The sequence below is a fragment of the Macrotis lagotis genome, chromosome 7 (genome assembly GCF_037893015.1).
Source record: "Macrotis lagotis isolate mMagLag1 chromosome 7, bilby.v1.9.chrom.fasta, whole genome shotgun sequence".
Lineage (NCBI taxonomy): Eukaryota > Metazoa > Chordata > Mammalia > Peramelemorphia > Peramelidae > Macrotis > Macrotis lagotis.
The window spans coordinates 83,405,488-83,419,146 of NC_133664.1; the positions used below are offsets into that span (position 1 = coordinate 83,405,488).

At 34.1% G+C, this 13,659-nt stretch overlaps 1 protein-coding gene across 6 annotated transcripts in view; it reads right to left on the reverse strand.

The window, feature by feature from the left end:
- Window positions 1-13,659, reverse strand: part of ZMYND11 (zinc finger MYND-type containing 11) — a 137,233-nt gene that overhangs the window by 4,359 nt on the left and 119,215 nt on the right. For 3 of the 6 annotated variants that reach the window (XM_074193235.1, XM_074193234.1, XM_074193238.1), the window contains 5 exons: window positions 10,329-10,536; window positions 9,879-9,947; window positions 8,690-8,962; window positions 8,202-8,387; window positions 6-3,058 (listed from right to left, as the gene is read on the reverse strand). In XM_074193235.1, coding sequence (XP_074049336.1) covers window positions 2,936-3,058; window positions 8,202-8,387; window positions 8,690-8,962; window positions 9,879-9,947; window positions 10,329-10,536 — 859 coding nt within the window. In that variant the 3' untranslated portion in view covers window positions 6-2,935. The other 3 variants (XR_012470024.1, XM_074193236.1, XM_074193237.1) reach the window with 3 other exon arrangements.

Genomic DNA, 13,659 nt, shown 5'->3' on the forward strand with positions numbered 1-13,659 from the left:
TGTGGATGAGAGTAGCAGGGTGAAGAAGAGGAAAGGGTATGGCCCAAGAAATGACGCAAATAACATACATGTGAATATATCCCATATATACTTGTTAGCAAACTTCAATGACAGCACAATTGCTAAAAGAATAAGTATTTTTCTTTTTTTAGCAGAAATCATAATGTTCTAATTTCAATGGCTTAAAATATAGTCACCTGGTAGGTGATTCAAATTTGTTGTGCCTTAGTTAAATAGTAAATAGAACATTGAGTGGCAAATTGAAGAATAATTGGGAAAAAAAAGCTTTAGGTGAATTCCTTGCTAACATGCATTTTTAAGTGTTTGCCCAGTTTTGCATGATGCAGAAACCAGACCAACTTTCTTAGATTATAGACAGTTTTATTGACCAAATACATTTAGTTTTTTTGAAAAAGCTGAAAAAATCCAAATATGGCGATGCATTAAATTTATCAGATTCTTCAAATGTATACACACCTCTCTTGGTAACCATGGTACAAAACACAACCTTAAAAAAAATCATGAATGAAATTTCAATTTAAATAAATGTTGTTTGTAGGAGAATTACTTCAATAAAATTATTCTTTTATAAGGAAAATGGTTGCCAATGAATGACCCATAATACAGAATCAACATTCAGCTGCAGTTGTATTTAGATGCAGGGGACTGGACTAGATTGACACTTTATTAAGCCAGTGATTTTTTTTAAATACATTTATTAACCAATGTTAACACATTAAATGACTCTATATATTGCTAGTCAGAGCAGCTTACAAAATGCCAGAATGCATCATAGAACTGGACAGCCACAATGAATAATTACAATGTGCATAGTGGCTAAGCTCAACACCGTAATATAGCTTTATGATTTGCAGAAAATTAATTTTTAATAATGATTCCTAAAACAATCAATTGTAATTTTATCTAAAACTTATACAAAACCAGGCCACAATGTCTTTTTTTGTTTTTTGTTTTTTTTTTAAACACACAGTTTTCACGCTGTAGTAACTTGGAAATGTGCAACCGTGTCAACAGAGACAAAAAAGCCAAAGTAACACGAATCTTACTTTCATGCAGCTATCAGTTAAATAGTACATACTCTGGAATGATTTTACACCAAAAATATTTCCACAATAACTTGCTTTCATAGGGGTGGATCGACGTTTGGGAATTTGTAAAATAATTGAACAAGATTAATTTTCTTTAGTTATGAGGGAACTCACCAGTGCCACAGCACAATGGCAACATGAATTAATTACACAGAAACAAGAAATAATGCAAGTCACTGTGTAATTTAGTATGTTGTTTTGAATGGGGCTGCTATGTAGTTTCTGCAAAATATTGTGCATTATTTGGCAGTTGCTGGTCAATTAACTTGTGTCACTGCCATCTGCAACAACAATAGGTTTGAAGTTTTTTTTCATAGAAGGTTTAGCTAGATTTTATATTTAGAGTGACCCTGACAAAACCCAGAGAAAACTTTTTAAAAGGCTTTTCTCCTTATTCTTTCACTTCCATTGTGTGTAATTGCTTTTAATAAATATCAAAGATCTAAATAAATATTTACAAATTATTCCTCTAACTTCTCAAAAAATAGCTAGATGATAAAGGGAATTTGACTTGGTCTAATATCAATCAGTCTTTGAAAAAACAAATTATAAGACATTTTTAAAGAAAAGAAATTTAAGTAAATTTTACTGGATGTGATTTATATATCTATGTATATAAAAAAACTCATTATTCAACTATCGATCCATTCCTATTGGTAATGCTTCTTAATCCAGACATTCCTCAAAATACAGACTTTTTACAAATCACGGCATCTTTAATACAAGAAAATTAACATGCATTATTCTTCATTCTGTGTACAGTGATGGAGCTCATTAACAGGCAATGACCCATTACTACAAACATAACGGCTTCTGTGACACTTAAGTGCTTTCTTTCCTTTGAATATTAACTTACAATGGACTAGGTGACACCAGATAATAGGCAGTCAGATGATATTTGGGGAGGGAAGGGAAGCATTAAAGAAATTTGTATGCCTCATCTAAAATTTCATGTATGAATAAAGGTAGTTTTTGGCTTTTCCTTGTTTTGTTACAAGCACTCATGTTAGGACAAAGAATGAAATGTGCAAACTTTAAAATTTAAATATTCATTTTCTCTAAGATCCAGCTCAGTAAAAGATTACCCCAGTTCCCTGCAATTTTAAACTACAAGATCAAAGCTAATAATTTGTTATAAAAGTTATATATTGAAAAGAAATAATGAAAAACACAATTGGGAAATATTTAAGAAAAAATATGCAGGACTAGCACCTGCTGTGTCAACCCTGTTCCCTAAATTCAATCATATACCCACTGGCATAACCAATAGATAATGCCTTTAAACAGTAAATTAAGCTGAACAAAACCAGCTCAACAAGGTTAAGAAATAAATGTTACATCAAGGTAGTATGTTTTATTTCTGAAACAGTTCTATATTTCTTACATTCAGATCTATTTTAAATGTTTCTTTGTTAAACTCACTTGTATTCACCTGTTGTTTTATTTTTAAGATCTGTTGTTTAAAGGTTAAAATCTCTGTAAAACCTAAAAATGTTTTAAAATTTGCTGAAAATGCAACAAATCCTCAATTAAAATTCATTTAAAATAACCCTTAAAATACCCTCCACTGATGTTAATCTTACTTACTGACAAAATCTGGAGGAGCATGAACAGAAGATTTAAACTACTGTGCAAAATTTCTTCACGAAAAGTGTTTAAAGGCTGGTGCAAAATGGGAAGCAAATTCTAAACAATTTTGGCTTCTTGGAAACAAAAACCGCTTTGTCTGAGAATAGCAATCATCGGGGTGATTCTCTCTCTCTCTTTCTCTCTCTCTCTCTCTCACTCTCTTTCTCTCTCTCTCTGGAAGAGGAGGAATACAGCTTTCATCTTTTTCGGCGACAGGTGCGTTTATGTTCAGCATGCCAGTGTTCCTGTTGACACTTGATGGAGCAATAGGACGTATTCCAACAGCAATGGTACATGGCTTCCTCTTCACAGTTGTAGCACTAGAGAGAACAAGTCGGGAAGCACGATTATTGCAGTCTGGGACATGGAGCCCGAGAAACTCAGCTTCCTCCTTGCTAATTTTAGTTTGGTTTTTATGTTGAATCTGCCCATTTTCTACATTCAATAAGACAAAGAATGGTTCAATTAACAATTGAGCTTCAGACCCAGGCAGCTGCTGCCATAGGGCAATAGGAAAAGCACTGACCTAGGAGATACTGACCCTGGATTAGATTTCTGCTTCCCCTCTTACTCCCCATATGACCTTAGACAAATCACTTCCTTCCCATGATCTTGGCTTCCTTATGTATAATATGGAAATGATGTCCCTAAGGTCCCTTTCAGCTTTGGAGCAATGATCAATGTTTCCAAAATTATCTAGTCAAGGAAGGGATTACCAAATTTGAATCTTATGCCTTTCTTTAAACTTTGAAACAAAAAAAGACTAGTAAAAAAATAACATATTGCTTAACACTAAAAAAAGCTTTCTACAAGTTAAACTAATACCATCACTTGCTGTGTCTGGACCAATTCCACAGAGTCTGAAAACTGAAAGGGTTCTAAGAAGTCACTTAATCTAGACTGCTCCTGAAACATCAATCTTCTCCACAATACCCTATTTCTACTTGAGGATCATTGATGACAGGGAACTCATTATATCTTAGGAAGCAGTACATTTCTTTTTGGAAATTTTATTCTTATTTTAAGTCAAACCCTACCTTACTAACTCCAATCTGGGCACTAATTGATAGACTTACCTGCAAAATTTTGAAATAAAGATCTTTTTTGTCAATGATCGCCATTAATCCTTGTAGTAAGCTGATAATATTGCTTATCCATCCCCTATTACATCTTTGCATTTTCCTGAATGCCAAAGGCCAACAACCAATAATGACAGAGGCAAGAAATGTTAATTTTCTTTTTGCATAAACAATATTTTTTTAAAAAGGATCCTCAGGAAAACTCCCATAATTAATTAATTACTTTGTGCTCTATATTTCTAGTGGGAATAAAGAATGATGTAATTCCTTCATTCTAATGCTATTATGTGAAAGTATACTCCATGGTCTTCTAGGTTTTCTTATTTTCCCAAATATCAGCATAATCTCTAACATCACTTCAATTCTTTTATTTCCTTGATGTAGAACATATGTTGTCACCTTAAAGTCCTTGTTATCTATCTAGTATTTAAGGTGTGCCATCAATATGGAAGACCAGGCTGACTTCATTTCACACAGTTCTTCCATTAGCCTCTTTTATGTTTTACTGAAGAGTTTTCTGTAGCTGAAATATCTTCCCCTATACTACCAAACCATATGTCTCACATCCTTCCAAACTTTGTTCACAAATGAAAATAGTAAAATTTATTTAAAAATATTACCCCTTTCAAGGAGTCCTCTCCTAAAAAACTCAGTCCCTATGTAATCAATCCTTTTCTGATCAGAGGCAGACAGAACATACTTTCTGATGTGTTGCTTAACTCTTCTTACATATCCAGCAAAAGGCAATGCCACATCCTTTATATTTCTCCTTTTCCAAAGCACTTCATTAGGTATAAAGTTGATGTTATTAAAAAATGTTAGTTGAATAATTGGTAATAAAATCTGATAATTTTTTAAGATGGATCAACTCCATCAAGGTATAGAGATTATTAATGCATTCAAGTCAACACTTAGAAAATGATATATTTGAACCTGATAAAACATTAACATTTTCCCCAAAGTATCCAACTTGCCATCAATTTATGTAAAACAGCAGTTTACTTACATGACTGGACAGAGTTTATTAGATGATAATTTTCACCCAGGTCACAGTTAAGAAAAATACCTTCTCTAATTTTTAACATAACCAATCTAGGAAAACTGGGTACTGTATTCTGCATATTTTTAGGAATATCATTGGGCAAATGAAAAGATCATCCTACTGAAAAGATGTGAAGTAACCTTGTATAGTGGGACTTAAGTCAGAATCCCAGCTCTGCTACTTACTACCCATGAGAGCTTCAGCTACTCAGTGTTCAGTTTTGGATCACAGTTTTCTTTTTCATAAAGCTAGAGGTTTGATGAAGCAATATTTGTGAAATAAAGGCCATTTAATCTTTTGGGAGCTATCATTTTGTGATACCCAAGATTATCCTGAAGGATTTATACATTCAGGTTACCCACAAATTCCTGAGTAATGGGGGATTTAAAAATTTTAGTTGTTTTTTTTTTCAAAACCTGAATAACAAGGTAAGTGTAATGCACAGAATACATTCTTATGAAAAGAAAATGAAGAACTAAGGAGCACAGGACAAAACTGCCAAAAGAAAGAAATTTTCAAGACCATGATTAGGTATCTATCACCTCATGTGATGATGAGAAGATATTAAAGCAAAGTTCAAGTGACATTTAAATTTCAGAAGTGAAACTGCTTTTTCTTAAGTCAAGATCCCTTCAGACTTTATGTGCTTAGTAAAACATGACCCTTGAAGACAGTATTGATCACAGTTATAAGGGAACTAAAAAAAGTCTGAAAAGCATTATCCCTCCAATTTTAAAAGTAAAGTAAGACAACTGCTTCCTTATGTAAAGAAACTAAAAAAGTTATGTGTCACTCTCCTTTGTCTCCCCCTCAAATTTAGGTACAAGGAAGTAATGTGTAACAGTATTCTCAAAAAGTATTTTCTAGAGATTCATATTCCTGGATTTCATAACTTTCTGCAAGTCATTAGAAAACAGCTAAAAAAGCAACATGAACAAAATAAGACATGTTAAGACAGGCCTCTAAACAGGTTCACCATCTGCTGGGTCAGGAGCTAGGGGTGGAAGTGGGTGGGAAGGAAGTTTACTACTTAGGAGGGCAAGATAGTTACTTGGAGAATGTCTGTTTTTTCCTTCATTAAGTGTCTCCCTTTCAAGTCTTGGCTTTAATATCTTCATGTAGCTGTAAACTATGTGACACACCTAATGGAAATGGCAAACACTGATATTCTGGTGTTTTTCTTGGCTTTTTATTTATGTGAAAGGGAAAAGAAGAACAATATTAAGAGATGCTAAGGCACACATGTAGAAATAAAACCAATAGTAAATGACAGCTGCCCAAGCATAGAGAAAAGTTTAAGTAAAGGCTTTAAAATTGAGGTTTATTTAAAAAAACAATTATTTTTACTGAGGCAAAAACAACAACATCCTAATGAACTTCAAAAAAATCCCTTAATGTTTCTAAATGACAACAAATTTATTCAATTTAAAAAAACAAACTCTTGTTGACTTAAAAAATATCATACTAAATAGCCTAATTACTTTTGAACTCATTTTTTAAACCTGAAAATGTTAGGTGTTTTTTTTTTAAATCCTGTGGAGACCAGTTCCTAATTTGCCAGTTGCAAGGTTGCCTGGTCCATTAGCAAACAGACTGGTTTTGACTTATGAACCTTATCATAAACACTGCTTTCAATGTAATTCACTTAGTACATACTATTTTAATGAAACAATTTATATTTTCCAATTTGCTTAGAACCTGCTTATACATTCCATCTATTTACCCATGTCAAAAAAAAGTCTGATGATCCGACAATTGAGTGTTTCTTACAATAGTGGTACTTGGTAACCATATGTACCATTTTATATAGGTTAAATCACGAACCCATCCAATTTCTATTCTTCCATATATAACAGAGTCTCATTATATAGTGTGACCCATTAAAACATGAAATCAGGGAAATTAGATCCCAAGAGAATTGAACTTTTAGATGTTTGAACATCTATGAAGAAGCAGTCACACAGTATAGATGCCAAGCATATCATTAAAGCCATATTCCAGTATGCATCTTAAGTTCTTGGACCTGCTGATTATATTTTCTTACTTATAAACTAATATTCTGATTTTTATCTTGATTTTGGCTAATTTTCTCTTTCAATAATCAATAAAATTGTTCTTTTGAAATTTTTCAGTGACCTTCCACTTATAAAATCTAAGAGATCAAGTTCTACTGTCAGCAGTCCCAATCTTATGAAAGGCATCATTTCTTTTATAACTAAACTGGAGAGTTTTGTGGGTTCTTTTCTTCCTTGACATTCTCTCAAGGATTCTCTCTGAGACATAGAAAACTATCTCACCTATTTTATGTTTCTTTTTAAAGCATGTCTCATGTCTTATTGTAAATACTTATCTTATTTCCAGAATTATGTCTAGGTACCTTACATACATCTATTCAAGTTCTCTCCTTTAATATTTGTCTAACATCTTTCCTGGATATCTTACTACCAGACAGTGAAGAACACCAGTCTTCTTTCTTTCTTTTCAATCCTTCCTTTTCCCTGATTCTTCAGTTACTGTTGGGGATCTCCTTCTTCTGATTAGCCTGTTGAATGTCATCATCATTTAAGATTACTGGGTCCATTCTTTCTTACCCCCATCCCTGCAAGAAGTCAGAACTGTTATATCAGCACAGCTTCCAAGCATTCTACATCCCATCTTGCTCCTTTGTTCATCCCCCACCCCCTCAGCTTTTTCACTAACCTGTCTTCACAGCTGTGTTTTGGTAGGTTTCCTCTATCTGCTTGTCATAATTTTCCTTTAAACTATTTTCAATATTCACTTTTCATAAAGATTTTATAAAATGCTTTAAAATATTCCCCTTAGATTATAGAAGCTAAAGTAAGTAAATGAATGAAAGAAAGTGGCAACAAAATTTCAAGAAAATGATGTAAATTTAAGGCAATAAAAAATCTGGAAGTTGGAGGCAAATAGTGTTTTCTTACTCAATAAATGATTACTGAGAGTCTACTCTATATCCAACACAGTAAGGGATACAAGAGAAGCATAAGATATTGTTATTGCTGCCAAAGAGTTTTAGCATTTAGCTAGGGAGATAAGACTAAATCAATGTAGAACAAGGAGATACTAACAAACACAGTATGTAACTGGATATTAAGTGGTGGAGGGAGAGACTGTAAGAAGTGCAATTGTAAAATAATTAAACTGATATCTAAACAAATAATTGACAAAGGAAGTTTTGTGGAAAAGATGAAACTGATCAATTCAGCACTGCAATTCCCAAATGTACCATGGCAAAACTAATTAGCCAACACATGAGCCAATATTAGATAAGATGGGTAGATTTTCAATAAAAAGATGAAAAATGTTATATTTTATATTTACCCATTGCTTCTTCTTGGTCTGGGAAATCAGTTGCTTGTGCTGTGTTGCTAGCTTCTTAATCTCTTCTACAAATTCTTCTTTACACTTTTCCTTTACCTGTTTACATTTCCTGTCCATCTCACTCTGCATATTGGCCACAGCTTTATTTACAGCTTGCCTTTTTTCTTCCTCCATTTCAGTACGCAGCTAATTGGAAAAAAATCAAGCCCCAAACATGTTAGTTAACATAGGTTACACAACTTGGCAATCAGAATCCATATGCTGTTACCCAAATAATTCCATTCCCTTGATTTCATATAAGAAATCAGGAGTATAAAATTATTAGTAAATCAAAAAGTCCTAGGTAGGTAATATGCATAGCTGTAAATCTGTTGGCCCAGATGTAGAAACCTACAAGTAGTTCAACCACCACAGGAAATGGTGCTCATCTAGTAAGCAACATTTTCTGAAAACAAACTACATTAATCAGACGTCAAAGACAACATTACCTTCTCCAGTGCTTCTCGCACCACTCTTTCAGTCTCTCGTTTGTGGTCAGATTTCATTCGGTCTTTGAAGTCATTAAAGATTTTGGTGTATTTGTCATGGCACATGTTTTGACACACTCCATCGTTAGTGGTCTGGGTGCTCCGATGCAGCATCCTTGGAGAAGAGGCACTTAACTTCTTGGTCTGAGTGGAGACTGAAACCTTTTCTATTGGCTGAGGCATTGTGGGAATTTCCTGGCTGGAACTGACAGCTTCAGTTTCGGGCTCTGGTTCCTGGAGGGCAAGAAAAGGACTAGACTTTATCTCCAGCCACAATAAAGTGCCTACCTCAGATTAAGAATAAAGAGAGAACTACACTAACACAAAATTGTAGTAAAAGCCAAAAGTAGCCATGTAACAAATGACAGTTAGAATGAGCACAATTCAAGAATCAGGTATTCTAAAAGGGAACTTGATTGTTGGGTTTCTTAGAGATTAACTTTATAAGTCATATAATTTAAAACTAAATATTTAAACACAAAATTATTCCACATACAAATAATTTTTATTTTTTAAAAAACCACTTGTTTTGACAAGAAATTTCCAACTACTTCTCATTGAGTATGTACCTGATTAGAAATTCAGTTCTAGAGTTTCAATTAAATAACAAATTAATTTCATCATGAGAAGCTTATGATTTTGAAAAAAGCAATGGCTTTTAACAGCTTGATTCTTGTTAGTTTCATTATTTGCTTTAGGAATAGTAAAACAAAACGAATCCCAAAATGTCCTTTGCCCTAAACCAGAGGAGTTCATGATGCTTTAGTCATGAAGCTTTCACCATGATACCACCCAATGTGGGTTTCAAGCAATACTGCAAGAGGGGAAAGGGGCTAAGACAACAAACAACCTGATGACCTGATTCTTTCTTTTCTTTTTTTAATTTCTTTTTTTAAATTTATTTAAGGCAATGGGGTTGAGTGACTTGTCCAAGGTCACACAGCTAAGCAATTATTAAGTGTCTGATTCTGGATTTGAATTCAGGTCCTCCTGACTCCAGGGCTGGTGCTCTATCCACTGTGCCCTCATCTGATGATTTCAATGATGATAATAATACAAATATCCACAGAAGAAACCTTCCTGTCCAAATGACTGAAAAGATGTTCTGGATCAACTGCCACTTGGACACTAGGAAGTCAGGGTGACTTACTTCCTTTTTGGGTTCCACACTTTGATTGCGTCGCCCTTTCTTTGCGCGTGGTTCCTGAGTGACCTTCAGCTGTGAATATATAAGAGAGATAGTCTATTACTTCAATACTATAAAGTACTTATCTTGGCTGCAAATGCTAACCTAGAGGTGAGGAAAAAGTAAACTGATTGCCTCAGTCTTAGTATTCTTGGGACTCTTGGCACTGCTTAATAAATTACCTGTATTGGAGCACCATGTGCTTACGGCTGAAAGATCTGAAAAAATAACGTACATCTCCAAAGTGAAGATTTTACTCCTTCTTCCCTGGAAGGCTCTTTGTTATTGCAGGGCAGAATTTATTAAAAAATAGAAAAATATGATCCAGGATCTGTTCCTGATGGCGCAGAGTATGCACTCAAATATTTTCACATTTTAGAGAAACTTGTAGTTTCAGATGAGAGAAGGACTTACCTGTTCATTACTGGTAGAGGAGATGCTGGATTCTGCTTCTTCTTCACCTCGGTCCTCATTCTTGGATTTCCAAAATCTTCCTTCACGCAGGAAACGCTGATGTAGTTCTAGCTCATCACATGCTTTTTTCCAGCCCATACTGCGTTTCACATGCAACCGATGGATGTTAACTGTGATATCTTGTATATTTTCAGAAGGAATCCAGGCCCTATAAAAAGAATTTGAAGGTAAAATTAAAAACTCCCAAAGGATAAAGATAAGTGTGTGGGGGATGGGATGGGAATAAGGGGTAAACAAACACAAGGGATTAAAAAAAAGGTTGTATTATAGCCCATTTAGAAATAGTCATCCATATTTGTGAAAAATTTGATGTGGCTGGAAAACTAGTAAGGGAAGTTAAAAATTAATGGCAACATCAATTATAATTTCAGGTAAACCAGTCTTTTTTCCCAAGCTGATTCTGCTTTTCCAAGTTCTCAAAGCCTAAATTTGTTTCTATGAATTGCCTTCTAATGTTTTTAATACTTTGGTGAATAATTCTGTTAAATCTAGAAATAATCTAACACAATTACTATTTTCAAAATGTCTTGATTCATTAATTTAAAAAATCATTTATTTTTGATTTATGGAATATAATGAACATTTCCATAATATATTATAATTTAAAAGAGATAATTACACAAGAAGCTGCAAATCTATTATCAACTTGCTGTTTCTTTTAAATATATAACAAATATTATTTAGAATATATTCTATATAATAAATAAGTTATCTTTTCATTTTTCTTTCTTACACCCAGAGATGACTACTATTAGACACAAATACATATGCATATGTGTGTGTGTGCATATATAAAATCATTCTATATATACTTCTATTTACCAGTTCTTTCTCTGGATATAGATAGCATCTTACTTCATACATGCTCTTTGTATTTAATTTTGATATTTATAATAATAAAAATGACCTATATGCTCAAAGTTGTTCTTAAAACAATATTACTGTTACTGTATACAACATTCTCTTAGTTCTTCTCATTTCACTCTTCATTATTTTGTTTAAATATATCCATATTTTTCTAAAATCATAGAGCTTAACATTTCTTTTAGCACAATAGTATTCCATCACAATCACATTCAATTATATCATTAATTTTGTATACTCTAAATGACTTTATACATTGGGACAGGTCTGTTTTCATATAGGCACTATATAATAGACATTGAGTATCAGAAACTTTTACTGATCTTATTACCAAAAAAAAAGTCTGAAAATATTCATGATGACTGATCCACATGTCTACTTTTGTACCTCTACCAAATTTTGTAAGAATAATCTGCACATTATCGAGAACAACTTAAAGGAAGGTTTGAGACTTTCACAAATGATATTCTACAGCAGATCACATCTTTACAGATACATCATTTACTGAAATGATAGTAAATATAAGCTCCTACTGAATTTACTGTTTATTTAAAAAAATTCATTTGTTAACAGCAAAACAAGCAACCTTAAAGTGTCTCCTCAACAAGGAGTCTCTTTTGTAAAAATCAAACAGCAAAGGACTTGGCTGTGTACATAGTTGAAAGTATCACATGGAGGTATTTTGCTCTATGAAAGAAAACAGAGAAGGGCAAACTAATATTTCTGGTCACAAACTCCCCCCCCTCTTAAAAAGAGACTTTAATCTTTCTCTTCTAGGGTTTGAGCAGTCTAAAGTCACCAAAACCAAGAATGAATAACATAGACATTTGCTGTTATAACAGATGCAGATAGGAATAGGGAAGGGAAGATGCTAGAGTTAGGGGATCTCCAAATAATCCTTTTAAGAAAATGGCAGCATACCCATGGTGTTGGTGAAGTTTGGATCTGGATACCAACCCACTGGTAAAATGACCACTTGAGTTTTCTTGAAGAAGTACTTTGCCTAGGGCAGCTAGGTGGCGCAGTGCTTAGAGCACCAGCCCTGGAGACAGGAGTACCTGAATTCAAATCAGGTCTCAAACACTTAATAATTATCTAGTTGTGTGACCTTGGGCAAGCCACTTAACCCCATTTGTCTTGCAAAAAAACTAAAAAAATGCCCAACAAAAAAAGTGCTTTGCCAACTTCCACATCAAAGTTAACACTGGAGTTCACATATTCAGGCTGAATTATGGTACAGGTGCCTAGTATGCACCCTATAAATAATAGTTATGATGGTGATCCAAGAATCCTATCTATCTTCCTGTTGAACAGAACTTCCAGACCTGGTAAGATCAAGAATGACCCTAATGAAATACTTGAAGGAAACCTTTAGAGTATCCATAGCAGCCTCCTCAGTGGGATCCGTGTGAGTGTGGAGAAGTCCTTCAAACATCTGCAATGTGAAAGTTAGAGGCCACTGCCCCTCAGATAATCAAGTGCAACATTGCAGTTTCCATTGGGTGGCCTTCTTTAGCAGTGTTCAATCAGTTCCATTCATCACAAAATATTGGTTACACCATTGCCCTCGACTTGTAGGGGTCTGGATTCTTAATCATGATCTCTAAGAAGAATCTCAATTAGATTATAGCTTTCATTCTTCACCTTCAAGAACTTTCTACAGATGTCAATACCAATTAGTCTCCCCCATTCCTTTACATCGCCCCTTGCCATACTACAATGAAGTCAATAGTTGCTTCTGGGAGCTCATCAGATCTTTGTGGTCCTCAGTCCTTCTGATGATCTTGATGTTTCTTCTCATCTCTCCCAAGAGCTTTCTGATTGCATAGACATCATCTGCCTTTAGGAGGAAAGAAGCAAACACCCTCATGTCTACATTTTGTTTTATTTAAACCTGGAGGTCTTTGATATTCTTTTCAGACACAGGAGAGCCGATAGCTACATCCTTCTTGTTGCCCAAAGTACCACCATTCTCCACTTCAGTCATAAGGAAATCATTATCTTCTTCCTTCACAAGCACAGAAATTAGATCTTGCTGTCAACTTCTAGCCCTCTTTCCCAGATGGGCCTAACCAGGGTGAAATTCAGCTACTCTTCAGTAGAGTACCATCTTTGAGGACAGCTTGGGACATTTGTCCTTTGGAACTTTCATCATAGGCCAGTAGAATATGGGATTAAGAACAAAGCCTTCTGTGATTTTTCACACATTTGCAATTTCTCTGTATTCCATGGGAGTTTAGAATAACTTGGGCAAATCACTTCCCCTCTCTGTCTCAGTTTACTCTTCTGTAAAATGAGATAAAAATCTACATCATGGGGCTATTTTAAGTATAAAATAATATGTACAGCACTTTACAAAAATTCAAGTGCTAAATAAATGGTAACTATTATTCTTATTTCAATACAT